At 39.7% G+C, this 15,857-nt stretch overlaps 1 protein-coding gene across 1 annotated transcript in view; it reads right to left on the bottom strand.

The window, feature by feature from the left end:
• The window catches only part of hydin (HYDIN axonemal central pair apparatus protein), a 50,816-nt gene that overhangs the window by 19,199 nt on the left and 15,760 nt on the right, over positions 1-15,857 (bottom strand). The window contains exons 6-28 of the mRNA XM_072434419.1: positions 15,644-15,842; positions 13,785-13,938; positions 13,122-13,221; positions 12,448-12,566; positions 12,145-12,368; positions 11,891-11,958; positions 11,540-11,781; positions 11,319-11,419; positions 10,905-11,040; positions 10,641-10,805; positions 10,308-10,460; positions 9,018-9,256; positions 8,504-8,795; positions 8,284-8,427; positions 8,060-8,203; positions 7,764-7,856; positions 7,379-7,596; positions 4,547-4,703; positions 2,446-2,655; positions 1,251-1,460; positions 989-1,163; positions 779-894; positions 518-645 (exon numbers count right to left, since the gene is read on the bottom strand). Of these exons, the coding sequence (XP_072290520.1) occupies positions 518-645; positions 779-894; positions 989-1,163; positions 1,251-1,460; positions 2,446-2,655; positions 4,547-4,703; positions 7,379-7,596; positions 7,764-7,856; positions 8,060-8,203; positions 8,284-8,427; positions 8,504-8,795; positions 9,018-9,256; positions 10,308-10,460; positions 10,641-10,805; positions 10,905-11,040; positions 11,319-11,419; positions 11,540-11,781; positions 11,891-11,958; positions 12,145-12,368; positions 12,448-12,566; positions 13,122-13,221; positions 13,785-13,938; positions 15,644-15,842 (3,787 nt within the window). The remainder of the gene's footprint in view (positions 1-517; positions 646-778; positions 895-988; positions 1,164-1,250; positions 1,461-2,445; positions 2,656-4,546; positions 4,704-7,378; positions 7,597-7,763; positions 7,857-8,059; positions 8,204-8,283; positions 8,428-8,503; positions 8,796-9,017; positions 9,257-10,307; positions 10,461-10,640; positions 10,806-10,904; positions 11,041-11,318; positions 11,420-11,539; positions 11,782-11,890; positions 11,959-12,144; positions 12,369-12,447; positions 12,567-13,121; positions 13,222-13,784; positions 13,939-15,643; positions 15,843-15,857) is intronic.

The following is a 15,857-nucleotide window of genomic DNA, read 5'->3' as shown; positions in this document are numbered from 1 at the left end:
TGAAAAGAATCAGCCTGACAAGAGTCTGAACCAGGACCATGTCTGAGGGGTCCTAGACAGACCAGGACAAAATAGAATCATCTGCTCCCTGTTACGGTCTATGAAAAGGTACCAGGGCTACCTCACATATGTTGACCAGTGACACTAAAGGAGGGGTCAAATGCAGAGAACACATTTCTCAATGGGGACAATAAAGTGTTCCTTAATTATTATTTATCTATTTAAGATTTTTTTGGCCATAGACTGGACAGGGCAGCATGAAGTGGGAATGAGACTGGCAAATGACATGCAGTAAATTGTCGGGAACTTCACTTGAACTCACAATGCTGCAGTAAAAGTGCTATTCACTCAACCACGAGTTTTCTTTAACTTTAACCAAAAATCTGTTTTACACTGATTCTGCACCTGTTATTGGTCACAAGTCAAAGCTAAAACTATAGTCCTTACTTCACTTGGTATGACTGTTATCACAATGGGTTGATATTTGTTGCTATGTTGTTTGAAAATTTGTACCTACTTGCTGAGTTTGCTCCAGCTCCTCAAAAGCCCTTGTTGTTCTTTAAACTCCAGGCAGTTTGTGATCACAGATAACGCATTTTCTTTTACCAGGAATCTTTCCATTTCCATTTCAAGCAGCTCCTCACTCTGAGGCCACAGAAAAACATTCAGTGAGAGTTGCCAAACATCAGAGTACAGGGGTTTACATGAACATGTACTTAAATAATGTTAATAAATCCCACAATACAAAAATGCAGTATTTAATATTGTTTTGACTGACTGTTGGGCTATAGCTGGGCTCAGTTGCACACTCAGTTCTGTGTTCATCGTTACACCCCTCATTTGTCTTCACGGTCTCTTTAGCTTGCTTTACCAAATCACTGTGACAGTCTTGTGCTGTGGACGATCAGAAATAATCAAAGAGCAGCTGTCAAGAAGTTGTGATAAATCAATGCTTATGAAAATAATAAATATTGTTGTATTGTCATACAAAAGTTGCGTGGCAAATTCAGGATGACTCGTGGGAAAACTCCTTCTCCAATCACAGTGATCTGGTGTGGTGGCAAACAGGCCACCTGCAGCTGAAGCCTCCTCTCAAACATCTCAGGGACGCCAGGGAGGTAGAGCACACGCAGGATTGTTGCTGTGCCAGCTTCTGTGTAACCCTGAAAACATTAAAGAAACAAAACGTTACTATCAAATGTCACATGTTGTAGGTTAGATCGCATCAGTATTTATGGAAGTTATTTTACCTTTGAGGGAAAAACCAAGGGCTGGCCAGGTATAACGTTTTCATCATTTTGTTGTATGTTCTTATGATGTGAATTAATTTTCCGTGTGTTTTCAGAGGGTTCATTATTCTCAGTATTCTCCTTTTGTTCAATGCTCCAAATCTTGAAATTAAAGCCAACTTTTCCAGTATTCTTCAATATTACTTCAGCTTCTCCGACATGATCAAACAGCTGGAGAGAAAACAGAGAAAGTCTATGTAAAAGCAAAAGGCATTTGTGGATGGACTTCAAGTGCCAAAAAACAGCAATTTAGAATTATTGCTGAACTAACCCAAATCCAAAGTAAGGTCAGTGACATCTGTTGAATCTGTTTTACCCAAATCAAAAATGTATATGTCCTTGATTTGAATATAAACAATAACTGCTTCTTATTGCTTGGACAAGAGGTGAGCAAGAGGGTGTGAAACAACAAAGTGAAACCAACTGCTCAGTGACCTTTAGAGCTGATGTGCTTTCTCTGATGTCATAAGTGTTGGGTAAAAAAGACAAATCCGACTACATTGAGTGTCCAAACACTTCATCATTCACAATCAGACACATAAGCCCCACCCCCCTTAGGGTTAGGGTTAGACCAGTGTCCAATACGCATCAGTCCCCCAAGTTTGTTCAGATCTAATTAGTTTGGCCTGATATTGTTTGTCACACACGGACGAGCAATCAGATGGTGGAGGAGAAACGAGGACAAGAAAGATAACGGAACAATGTGGACTAGTTAATCCCATTTTCTCAGAATGGGATAAGAAGCATTTGCTTTTTCTCATATTTTGCAGAAAGATGAGTGTTATGAAAATACTAAATTACCTTGAGGTAAACGCTTTATGATTTATGATTGAAACTAGGCACTAGGCTTTGTTCCATTTTCTACTATGGAAGTGCATGGTTCATATAGTATATTTGCTAATTGAATTATACTGCTATCTTTGTCCTGATGTAAATAATAATAGAAATGTATGTATGTATTTGGAGCATTTATGTGGGAGCTGTTTGTATCCCACCCAAGCACAAACTGCCACCTCAGTGAGAGAAATGTGGCTCATGTTTAAACACACCAAATCGCTGTGGCAACCCCTCCTTAAAATACAGATGTGCCAAGTGAAGAAAGATGCACACAAGATTGAAACAGCTTTGAAAGTTAATGCCATCATGTATTGAGTACCTTTTGGCCAAAGTCGACACAGTTGTGGTCCAGACTAAAAGAGACTTGTGAGGCTTCTCCTTTAAGTGTGACTTTATACACAGGTCCATCCTCGACATGGCACTGAGCGACCACTTCTCTGCTCACATAATCACGGCCATAGAAAGAGAAGGCGGTCACCTGCAGCTCTCCAGGTTGCAGATGACCATGAATTGGCAGCACATCAAACATCTATAAAGAAACATAAAGCAGACAAAGACATTTATTATAATTAGGCCCGAGCGCCACAAACTGGCGAGAGGCCTATTAATAATCTCATAAGGCCGTGCGAAGCACGGCTGCGAAAGTGCGCACGTAGTGCGCACAAAATCGAGCGCGAGGCGCTCGCCCACTTCCAAACACTCCCTAACGCACTCCTTCACTCACGCACGCCCCGTGCATACTAATTAGTAGTAGGAAAATGGAACATTACCGTTGTAAACGGGCGAAGCCCGTGCAAAAGTGCGCACTAAACGAGCACTTTAAATTGAGATGACGACCGCGAAGCGGTCGTCATCCCCATATAAAGCACTCATTTGCGCTAAGTAGCTCACGAATACGTTCCCCATCTCTTGCATGTTCCGTGCATATAAACATGTAATGCAAAAATTGAACATTATTACTGTATAGAGGGCCAAAAACACAAAGTGGGCGGAGCCCACTCAAAATTAACGAAAGTACCCGTCAGTGACCAGGGACCCACACCATGAGGTAGGAAAGTGCGAGCGCTTTCCGAAAAAGTATAGTTTATGATATTTGAAAAATGGGAAACATTGTTTTCGCATCGGAATATTCTTCTTCTTTCTTTCTTTCTTCTCGGGACCAACCCCCCTATTTTTCACCCAGTGAACATTGACGAAAAGTCACAAAAATGTGCACACCTCTAAAAATCGTGCCTCTCTACATTCTGGCTATTTCCTTTTTCTAAAATTAAAAAATTGGCGCGTCAGCGCCCCCAAATGTACCAAAAATGCATTGAGAGATGGGAAATGACCCAAAAAAAATCTGATCGTAGAATCATGAAATTTGGCGCAGAGGTAGATGGTGACAAGAGAAGTAAAAAATATTATTACGGCAACGCCGTCCGCCCAACCAAATGTCGGCCATATTGCTTCAAAAATGGCTAAACATGACTTTGGAGTTTTTCCAAACTTTTACGAACTCCTCCCAGGGCGTTGGTCCTAAAAAGCTGAAATTTGGTGAAAATGCTACTGAGGAGTGGGACATCAAAAGTTATCCAAATTACATTGATACCTGTCACGGTCTCTGTGCGGCGAAGCCGCAAACTGTAGCAAGAATTTCAGAAATCTCCCAAATTTTACATTTCAGCCGTTTGCGCAGATAAAGTCCGAATTGCGTCAAATTAGAATCAGTTGTTAAACTCTTTGCCCTAAACCTACTTGAAGTGAAATAAATTCATTTGGCGCCACAGCGCCCCCTACAGATTTTATATGGAGGTTAAATTTTTAGTTTTGCGAAATTATATGAAATTTGACACACAACTCAATTTTAGAATCCCCATCAAAAAAGTCAATGAGACCCATGTCATAATTGTTATGGCGTTGCCGTAACGATGACCGAAACCTTCCATGTTATTCCAATGGGGAAATCGCCAGAACATGTTTAAACTTTAGACTTTCACAAACTCCTCTTAGGGCGTCAGCCCTATTAACCTGAAATTTGGTGAGACTCATCTTCAGGACCATCAAAAGTTATCCACATTTTTATTCAAAGAGTCACGGTGTCTGTGCGGCAAAGCCGCACATTTTGCCAAGAATTCAAAATAAAATTGCTTTTTGATGGTAAAACAAAGGGGAGAAGATGTGACAGCGTCACAGATTCAGCAGTAGGCGTAATAAAAGGACAATTGGGGCGCGTTAGCACCCCCTTCTCTTGCGGCGTGGCGGCGGCGTAGCGAGGGCCGATCATTGCCGCTTGCGGCTATATTTATTATTACATTTAGTAACAAAAACAACTAATCATTCATTCAGTCATATTCTTTTACCTATAGCAATTTAGGTGCACCTTAGATGAGTGAGAGGAAGACAAATAAAAACATAAATTTGTTAAAGTATGTGCCTACCTCCTCCACCTTGACTGGGCAGTAAGTACTTTTTTCTTCATTGTCAGTGGATACAGGACTAAATGGGGGCAATGAGACAGAAGAAAGAGTTTTCTCATTGTCTTCATTAGAAGGCCTTTTTCCATCCTCCAGCAAAAAACTCTGCTCCTCTGCCTCTCTGTAACGAGAAAATCCAAATATTTATCTTTCCTACCATAAAAGTACAAAACTGCAAAGTTAGCTAAACATTCATACAAAGGGAAAGAACGTGAATCATTGAACAATAAAAACTGAATTAGTTTGACTCTTTTCCAGGATTATTACAATAGACAGATCAATAAGAAAAATAATCAATTCAGCAATTCTTAGTTTGAGCAGTTTAACAACAAGGTTTCAACATCAAGCAAATGAAATTACCATCTAATTGTCATTGGAATATATCATTAACACATGACTGTAACAACTGAGGTAGAAAATCTTTAGTATCCACAGCCTCAGTCTTCTGGCTCTCTCATTCCCTGTTGGATCAGGGGTGCATCCATCAAGTTAATTAAACAGAGTGTTCTATAATTAAGAGGAATTTTAATAGGCAAGAGGCAGGAAACAGGTCAGGATAGATTGCATTGAAGTGCTGAATAAACATGGAAGCGAATGAAAGGGATTGAGTGATCTCAGAGCTGGCCTGACCAAGTTTGAGAGCTTGTCCACTTCACTGTATCTGGGTTCATTACATGCATTTATGTTCATTCAAGAGTTTTACAGTATGTTCTCTAAAGGCCACCAGTTTTCTATATTAACAACGTGACCAGCAGGGGGCAATGTTGCATGATTAGTCATAGTCTACTGAATCTACAAGGGACCTTGAGGAAAAAGTGAATATTGTTGGTTCACCCTTAACTAGGCATTTTACACTGTGGGTCCTTCAAGAGAGGTTTTAAAGCTAGTGAAGCTGACAAAGGAACCGATGGCACAATAGTATATGATGACTCCACAAGAGCTCATCTCCAAACAGAAATAGCCTGCTCTGATGTTCTAGACACACACATTTCTTATGTTCTTTCACCTGCATTAAGTTTCCCAAGAAAATCACCGAAAACCGACTGAAGTGCCAAATGCTCCTTCACTGCACTGCCAGGACAGAGGTGTGTGTGGATGTGAGGAGCAGAGCGAGAGTCAGAAAGATTTACAGCACAATCAGATAAAAAGATGATTTAAGATTTAATATAAAGTAAGTATAAAAATATTTCTACCACACTACAACTTCACTTGGACCCATAAGATGGTGTGTGAGTTTATTTAACGTGATGCAAAAGAGTTTGTTGAAGATTTCCATGTCATTAATTCTAAAGGCGTCACTAGATCTGTTTTACTAGCCACAGAGCGAGGCACACATTGAACACATAAAAAAAACAGAAAGCTGGAATTTTCCTTATGACATGACAGCATGACAAATCCAACTGCTTTTCAGTGATATATTCACCCTTTTTGTCGAAACCGGACCACAAACTCATTTTGATCACAGGCTCCAGAAAACATTCAATCCATTTTGTATCTTTTGTTTTTAGACCAGCTAATAAACTGAACAGACAGTGTTTGCTAATGTGTAAATTGTGTCCCCGTGGTAACCAGGGAACTGCCCAATTATTATACTACAGAGCTCACAAACATTTTATATTCTATGCAAGCGGCCATCGTATGTTGTATATGTTACTTGGCTTCAAAAAGTCTTTTCGTATGTGTACAACAAAAGATGCACTAAAGTGATTTATTAGTCTGAAACACCAGAAGAGATCATGAGTGGCCTTTGTAGATGCTTGAAGAAAGATAGGCATTGGTATTTAAGTGCATTGTTCTGCCACTATCACTCTGCCAAACAGATGGATATGTGGAGTATGGAGTAAGCTCTATTGAAAATCTCTTCCCCACAGTCTCTGGTGTAATTACTGATAGCGATGTAATTAGCTGGACATGGCTCGATAGTGCAGGTTTAGTCAGTAAGAAGACAGATTTTAGAAAGCGAGTGAGGTCTCCATTTAATTAGTAGGACAGCATTTGGTATGCACTGTTAAGGAAGGTCACAATCTGAGAAGACAGGGTGAGAAGAAGAGGAGGCTGATAAGGCAAGAGAGCAGAAGCAACAGAAGAGAGAAAAAGAGTGAGAGAGCAAAGGAAAAAGGAAACTCTGGAATGTTAAACTCTGACATGGGGGGAAAAAAGGGAAGAATAGTAATGTGTAATAGTGCTATGTGTGGACTGAAGTGATAAATCTTGTTGCAGCTATTGCATTAACTTGGTTCAAGGCCATGGACTGAGAAACTACTATAGAATTCAGTGTATATTTCTAAAGGAGTGGCCAAATCAGAGTACTAAAAAAAGCACACTGGAACACTGTAAAGTATACAATCAGTAGATTTGTCCCTACTGGAGCATTTATAATGGATTTGGCTTTCAATTTGGAAGGTTAAATCTATAGCTACTGTACTTACTTATCCCTGGGACAGTTTAAATATATGGCCAGGACCCATTTTGTTATTGTCTCAGAATCTTGTTTAGTCAGTACCACTGGCATCAGCCCTGGCTCTTTCATATGGATAGAGAAGAGTAAAGAACACATTGAGGAGGCTGTATTAATTGAATAATACATTTGCATTTGCAAAATCCTTTTTCATTTTTTGTTTCTTCAATACCAAATCACTTACACACTCCAATGCGAAAACATAAATAATATAATAAAACTATTTTGTTTTACTGATAATTTTCCTAGCATGCTCCTGAAACTTTTTATTTTCTCTTTCTCAAAGGAGTATTTTGATTCCCTATTTCAAGGCCATTTCATGATGTGTCTTTACATACCTCGGGGTACTGAGCTTTTGGTCCAGAAATGTCCAATGATACACCACAGGCAGAGGCGAGCAGTTACTTATTGTGATTTCTCTCTGAGTTTCAGTGGAGTTAAGCACACAGCCAAAATCCACTGATGTGCTTGAAAGGAACAGATTGGGGAAGTGAATCTCGCCATGCAGCTCTACAGTATCCTGCTGGGGATGTCCTCGGTACTTTATCTCAAGGAACTGAGAGAGAGAGAGAAAATACCAAGAGAAATTACATTCAATCAATATAATAATCTAGAGAAAACATATATAATGAAACTTCATTTTATTATAACATTGGAGTCCTGAAAAGACTCTCAAGCTAGGTAAAATGAAAGAGCCTCAGGCAAGACTATGAAAAATGTTACCCCATCAAGCACTCGTGACACCCGATCCTCACAAAAGCCTGGATTAAGACATACCCACAGCTCAGCGTTCTTTCCCTCATCTAAAGCCATCATCTGGAAAGAAATTATTTTAAAGAGTTGATAATCTGGCAAGAGAAACCTTCAAAAGTATGTTTTTGGTTGAATGAACTTAAATCACTTGATAACCTTTAAAATAATAGAATAATTGCATATAATACTTTAATAGATGCATTAGATGGGAAGTGAAATTGTATTTTAAATGATTTGTTATTTATATATTTGCAATCTAAATGTACCTTTGTAGTAGCAGAGCTCTGTGAACCCTGGGCCTGACAGAGGAAGAACGGCTCTACAGTTTGAAGATCCATGAATAAAGTGAGAGTTGAGACATTCTTTAGTAGCAGCCTTTTATATTGTGGCAAGATGCTCTTTCTTGGGGCCTAAAACATACAAAACTAATTATGTATATGCAGAACCTTGTCAATGTGTTTTTATGGGAGTTTACTCTGTTTTGTCAAACCTTCTCTAAGCAGAAATGCAACTGTTTGGGTGAAATACTGAGCATAGGGGCCACAAAGTAACAAGTGACATCTACAGTCATGATGTTGTCACAGGAGCCAGTGTTACCCACTATGCTGTTGCACACCAGACGCTCATGCACTTCCTAGGAAAAAACATAATGTCACATTTACTCAATGATGCAACTATTTAATGAAAGAAAACAAAAAAAACATTCTCACCATGGGAGTATTACACGATCCTGTTAAAATCATATCCACTGATTGACCGGGGAAGAGTTCCACACGAGAAGGATTTAGACTAAACACTGGCCTCTCCACTCGAGAGGACCCCCTGGACCCCTGGAGGAGCAGGTTCTTTTTCTTAGGAGGAATGATGGGGGGGAGTGAGGTTTGACTCCCTGGTTTATTTACCCTCTGGGTTTTATTCAATAAGCCATCAGTCCGCCAATACATACGGTGGGTCCTTAAACCAAGGTTGGTGAGCTTGAAGTGGTACTGGTACAACCCATGACTACAAAGCACAAGTTATGAAAATAATCAATTATGTAATTCATTGTAATTAATATAACAATTAACTTGTACCATTGTGGTATATGGTTTGTAATATGTACTTGTATCTATACATGCATATATGAACATCCTGTGTAGAGTCATATTATGTCATTATGTCACAAAACTAGGCTGTTGTCTGTGTAGATACACAAAAACAATCATCCTTTTGGGATGAGCTTACCTAAAGTGTGTCCCTAGATCAACATTTGGGGCAAAAGGCTTATCACTGACTATAGTGGTGCCAATGCCTTTTCCATACACTGAGACAATGAGAGTGCCACAGTCCTGGACAGACACTTCCAGTTCATCTTCAAAGTGAAGCGTGTCCTTCAGATGTGCCACGACCTGGAGCTCCAGCTGGCCCCCGCCTGGCACCTCCCCCTCTTTGGGCTCCACACACCAAAAGTACTTTCTCTGTCTCTGCAGAGAAGCAAATACAATCAGAGTGTCTGTGGAGTTCTACAGCATGCCCACAGAGTGGAAACAGGCATAGAGTCCAGGCAGACGTTAGACCACTGAAATGTGATGCTGGACACAATCTCAATTGTGGAGGTACTTTACTCACACTGTGCTGTCAGGCCAGAAGGACGATATTGACAAATTTAGGATGATGAATGTGTATATCAAATGACTGCATCATCAAATCAACAGTTTAGAGTGCTATGAGCCTAATTGCTTGTCTACATGAAGAAAGATAAAACCTAGAACCTACACACAAAACTGTAGATTCATCAAAATACTTCTAAACACTGAAAATGTAAAAATCAAATAAAGAAATAAAAATAATAAAAAATAAAGAAAATATTTAAATAAAATCTTCATGTGCAGTCATTCATAAGTGCCTTTGCAGTGCTCACTCTACATACCAAGCAGTAGTTCTATTTACAATTCTGCTCTATATGCCGTGTTGTTGAAATATGGAATATAAACATTGTCATTGTGATGTGGTGTGAAACAAAAAGAAAAGAAGCAGAATGAAAACAAAAAATGAAAAAACTATGTGATCTCAATAATCACATCAAACCTGCCTGATTTAACAGCTTAATTTGTATTGATTTGATGCAGCAGGTCAAATTATTTAAATCCATGCAGCAGTAAACTACAGTTTACTTCAGCTGTGCTATCTATTATTGATTGTACAAAGTCAGTTGTTGCTCATTTTTATTCAACAAAAACAGCTTTGGGTGTATAGTATGGTAAGTACTTCAACTACAAGACTCCCATGATCTCTACTCATTCGGTTTGTGTGCTGCAGTGCCAACTTATTGATCAAAATGTAATATACTTCTAACAGAATCTGCACTGTTTGTTGCGTGAGTGTGCTGGGAGAAACTCCTCAACTCACAAATACATTTTTACAACAATTAGAACGTCACAGTTTCATCTATATATTTGTTAGAATTTAAAATCAAATGCGCTCAAGACCAAGCAGACTGTGAAGCAGCTTAAAGACACAACAGTTGGTACTTACCATTAATACAGAAAAATGAGCTGGAATAGGAGACTGGTTTAGAAGTATCAGGGATTTTACGATGTCGTTCAATACTGGGATTCTGCCAAAGTCCAGGTGGGTACTCTGGACATGAACTATTGGTCCTTGCCCAACACAGGACAACACAACCTCCTATAGAAAAAATGAACACAATATGAGCAATATTGTCTGATAATGCATTGTTTAGGTATGGCTAAAATCATATTGAAAATTGTATAGCACAAAGTACAAATAGTTGTGCTGTGAGGTTGATATTGGGAAACCAATATGTCCTTTTTACAATTTTGTATAGTGTGTACTGCTGGGACTGACCAGAGGTGGCTGTGTACTGCCAAACACAGCAATTTGCATGTTACAATGCAATCTTCCCACAGCCTTTGCAATGACACATACAGGAAGGTCCTCTGAGCTGTGGGGTAAAATGACCCCTCTGAGTATGAGGCTCTTGAAATGTAACGATGAATTAGTTTCCAACTCCTGGGTCAAACAAAAAAACATGAACATAAATGAACAAAATATAATGGGACTGTATGCTACTAGACACTGTTATTAAAGGGGGACAAATTAGAAGTCTACCTGCTCTAGGACGCCATAACAAGCAGGAAGAGAGCTTGTGTTTACCAAATGTACTTTCTGTTCATAAGGGAGATCGAGGAAACAATTGTTGTAGTCCAAGAGTGGAGTATCTACTTCAAGGTATGGCACAGTACACCTGAGCATAAATACAAAAGGAGAAATGCTATTTGATGATGTTCCTTACTCAGGACTTTCCAAAATGTCAAGCTGTAAATCACAGATAATTAAAAGGTGTACGGCTTTTAAAACAATTGTTATGTTATACAGTGTTTTTTGTGTACTGATAGAAGAGCCAGCTGAAAAAATAGCCAATAGGATGACAGAAAAGTATACAAAAACACAGGTGATTGTGCTGTAATAGATCATGTTCATATTCATGTTCCAGGTGCTGTGTGTGATTATAGGAAAACAAACCTTGCAATAAGTGGCAAAGTCCTGATTTTCTCCCCAACACTCTCCACGTCTACGGCCAGTGCCAGCTCATATCTTTTGACCGTATTGGAGCACAGAGTAACCTTTACAAAAGAAACCATTTTCAAGTCATCTCGACAAACAATTATAAGTGTCAGTGAATAGTGATTCTAACCAAGGATATAATGTATGCATGATAAATAAGGGCATTGGGCATACTGTACCGTTATGGTAACTTCTGACATGACCGGAACACAGTGTGATTCAGGGTTGACAGTGAATTCTTTGGGCCTCACATGACGGTCTTTAGCTGTACAACCCTGCCACTGGCTTCTGGACTTGTCATTCACCTGTTGGACACAAGACACGCTGGGGAGGCCTAACCCATCCCCCAGCACATGCAGGGAAAATGTCATTGGCACAAATGATCTGTTGAAAAGTGTGCAAATAGCAGTTTGAGGAAACCCTGCAAAAAAGAAAACATGTTAACAAAAATGCAAGGAAGATACCTACCTACCACAGAGTTAGCCAGAACTGACAAAATGTCAGTAATAACAGACAAGAAAAACACTTACCAAATGCTACATCTCCAAAATTGAGTTCTGTCACATCAAAGTCAAAGGTTGGACCATTTACATTACCCCTGAAAAGAAACCACAAAATGTGAACATGAAACAAAATTGTGAATAGGAAAAAAATGGCAAATTTTATAACAATGACACTAGTGGAAACTAAAACATGTTTCTTGTTGTTTTGCTTCTTGCTTCATGGATTGAACATATATGAGGATTGTTGTTTTTGTCCAACACCACTGATTTCAAATTACTACCTGAATGTCAAGGTTTGAGGACGAGGCTGTCCTTTCACTGTAAGTAGCAAATCCTCTGAAAAAGTTCCCAAGACTGAACTGGAGAAAGTGACTTTAACTGTCTGGCAGGCCCCAGGAGGAACAACAGCTTCAACTGGACTAAAGGAGAAAAAGTGCCCAAAAGTGGTGTTGGGGCTGGACATCTTGAAAGGGGCATCAATCAGGCCTTTGTTGGTCAATGTCATCTAGAAGAAAAACAATATTTTCTTATTTAACAACATTTAACATTTTAACCATGGTCAAATGTGACATGTTGTAGCATACCTCATACCAATCGTTGTCACCAATGCATATATTTTTCATGTCCATCACTGTGTAATTAGGCTCAAGCTTTGGTCCCAGGCCTTCCCCTTTGACTGTTAGACATAAAGGAGACTCACGCCCTAGAGAAGTATATATTTTAAAATTATATTAATAACAATAACAATAACGTGTTACTAAGGAAATGTTTCAAAACATTCATATCAGAAGAAAAGATAGATTTGTAAAGTAAGAAATAGGTCTCCTTCTCTTTAGTTATCTTTGACCTTTGTCGTCAGGTCAGGTCTGCCTTGGAAAGCATGGAAATTAATGTAAATGTGTCCATCCGGTTAAGCAGACACAAGTGAAGCCCACATGCAAATTTACAAACAACCTTTTAACTACTTAATTTGATGTGGATTGCTTTGTGCAGCCAAATATAACATAGATTTAAGTATAAATATGTGTTGTTAGAGTGTCCCTAAAAGACATTTAAAGGCCATTAAAGTTTGCCAGTCAGACAGACAGGCAGTCTGACTCTGCATCAAACTCAAAGGGAGGATCTGATATGAGAAAAGAATTGATTTCAAGCAGAGGGGAAGAGTCGGCTGGAAGAACAAACAGTCAAAATCAAGGTGCTGGGGATTCCACAAAAAACTACAGGGATTTTCATCTCTCCTCAAGATTCACTCACTGACCTGTAATATCACAGTACAGGGTCTGCTGGTACAGAGTGGCTGCTACTGGTTTGAAGATGATGCAGAACTCTGCTGTAACATTTGGCCATATTTCACCCGCCTAAGAAAACAACAGTGTAAGAATGATAGAATAAAAACGCATCAACATGGTTCAGTTTTTTTTTTTTTTTTTTTTTTTTTTTAATGCTCCAATGACCTCTGACCCCGGTCAGGATCTTCCTTTTTCTAACTGCTTAGGTGGGTGGACGGCAGCATGAGCAGACTAACAAACACTGTTCTTAGCTGTCCTTCCAAAGTTTTGTGTTGTTATTGGCTGATTTCCTCTCTTTCTTTCACCTCTTTTATCTTTCTGTGCCTTGGGAGGCTGATTGAGTTGAGCTGAAGGAGACACTAGCAGCGGCAGCAATGTCAACATTAGCTGACAGGCCTGGGGCTCAAAGGGGACGCTGTCACAGTCTTGTTTTGTCTAATAAATATGGATCTACACAGGGGTATTGTATCAGAAAGTAGAAAGTAATTTGGCTTAAGACATTTGAGGAGGAAAATATTGTAATCTGTTGTCTTATTGAACTTTTAAAATGCCAGAACACGCTGAAATAAAGAAAATAGTCTAATTATGTAATGATGATGTGATGGAAAAAAGTAACTTATACATATACATACCATTGGCTCCAGAGTAATGGCACCTTCATTATTTGAAAGGTCAGAGAGAGGGTTCTGTGAAGTGGTGGACGGAGGCCCAGAGTGAGGGATGGCTGTAGGGTTGAACTCACTCTGAAAGCCCTCCGGCTGCTCCCTCAGGGGAAGCATGGCGCACCTGAGTACACAGCACACAGGGTAAGGGAGGTCATGGAGAAGCAAAAATTTGGCAACTGAGTAGTACTGGATAATAAAGCAAATACGTTGCAGTGTTTGTATTAGTCTTACAGTTAGGTTAAACAGGGACACCAACTGAACAGCAATACAAATAACTTGAATTGCAGAATAGTATTCTTTGTTGCCAGTGATTCAAATGAAACTAATTAACACTTAAATGTTATTGGCAATTCCATAGCATGGAGCTAAACATATTTGATAATCTTTGAAACCAAAAAATTTAAATGTGAAACTGGGAAAAGTAATGTTTTTCAAAGCATATTTATTTTCAGGGTTAATTTTTTTAATTTCAAGTTTGAATTTTTATTTCACCTTCAGATTATCAGATTTTCACCCTTGTGAGTAGTCTAATCATTTTTTTCTAAAATCAGGTCCTCTACTAGAAGCCAGGGAGCCGGAGGGTTTCAGTATCTTTGTTTGGCCTGAGTGCTCCAATTACCACGGGCACCACTTTTGCCTTCGCCTTCACCATCCATGCCTTCTCCAGCGCCTCTCTGAGCGGCTTCCCTCTGCTTTTTATCCACTACCACAATGTCTGGCTGTTTTTCCATCAACATTCTGCCAGTCTGTATCTGGAAGTCCCAGAAGACCTTGGCTCGGTCATTCTCTACCACCTTTAGAGATGTTTACCACGTTGACCTTGGGGTTCCCAGTCCATACTCCGCACTGATGTTTCTGTACACTATGCCAGACACTTGGTTATGACGCTCCATGTATGCTGTCCCTGCATCTTACACCTTGCAGTTATGTGTGGGATGGTCAGGGGCCTCTTTGCACAGCCTACACTTTGGGTCTTGTCTAGTGTGGTAGATCTTGGCCTGTTCCTGTGCAGCCATGATCAGGGCCTCTGAGCTGTCCTTCAGACTGGCTCTTTCCAGCCATTGGTAGGATTTCTTGATATCAGCCACTTCAGTTATGTTCCGGTGGTACATCCCATGTAGGGTCTTGTTCTCCCATGATGGTCCCTCAAGCACCTCATCATCCTCTGTTCCCTATTGTTTGAGACATTCACTGAGCACATCATCTGTTGGGGCCTTGCCCTGGAAAGTGGCTCTCACACTCATTAGTCCACGGCCTCCTTCCTAGTGTAGAGTCTCAGGCTGCTGGATTTGGGACCCTCCATGAATGGTGAAGAGCTTTCGTATCTTAATGTCTGTGGTCTGTATTCCTTCATTTGACCACCATGTTATTCCTCCATCAGATACCATCTGATCATCGGCAGAGCATATGGCTGTTTTTTTTCCGCCATGTTTAAAATAGATTTCTGATCTGAAAAAAAACCAAAACAAAACAAAACGTGTATGCTGGAAATAATGTACATTTTAGGATTTTATTATTTTTTATTTTATTTTTTCCAGTCTCAAAGATTACATATCTCTGTTGGCCTAGTTTGTGAATCTTGCACACTGACAATAAAGCTTTTCTGATGCTGATTATATTTCATCTGTCATTTCACTGAAATGAGACCTATGAAAATGAGGGGGAAATGAATATATACTGCACCTTCTACAAGGACTCATGTGTCAGACCCAAGAGAGATTTGGGCTTTTAAAGACTACATGGGGATTTTATAGGTTTTCTGAATATTGTCCCGGTTGTTCTATACATTTATACATGTATGCAAATGAAGTCCACCCTACACCCACCTGGGCATGTCCTCCTGCTCACAGCATCTGGGCTGTGTAGTCCAAAAGTAGCGCAGCGGGATGTGGCTGGTGTTTGTGAGGGACACGGTCTGCACACTCGACAAAGATATGAAAGTCTTGTCCAGCAGAACCAGGTCAGACTCAAGTTGGATGTCTATTTCTTCACAAGCTCCAAATAAACTGATGCAAACGACTTCACCTGTCAAAATCGAGA

Source organism: Eucyclogobius newberryi, unplaced genomic scaffold, assembly GCF_026437365.1.
Source record: "Eucyclogobius newberryi isolate DKJ021-1_F unplaced genomic scaffold, fEucNew1.0.hap1 SCAF_7, whole genome shotgun sequence".
Taxonomy (NCBI): domain Eukaryota; kingdom Metazoa; phylum Chordata; class Actinopteri; order Gobiiformes; family Gobiidae; genus Eucyclogobius; species Eucyclogobius newberryi.
Note: the sequence above shows the minus strand (reverse complement) of the source record. Positions and strands in the feature narration are given on the sequence as shown.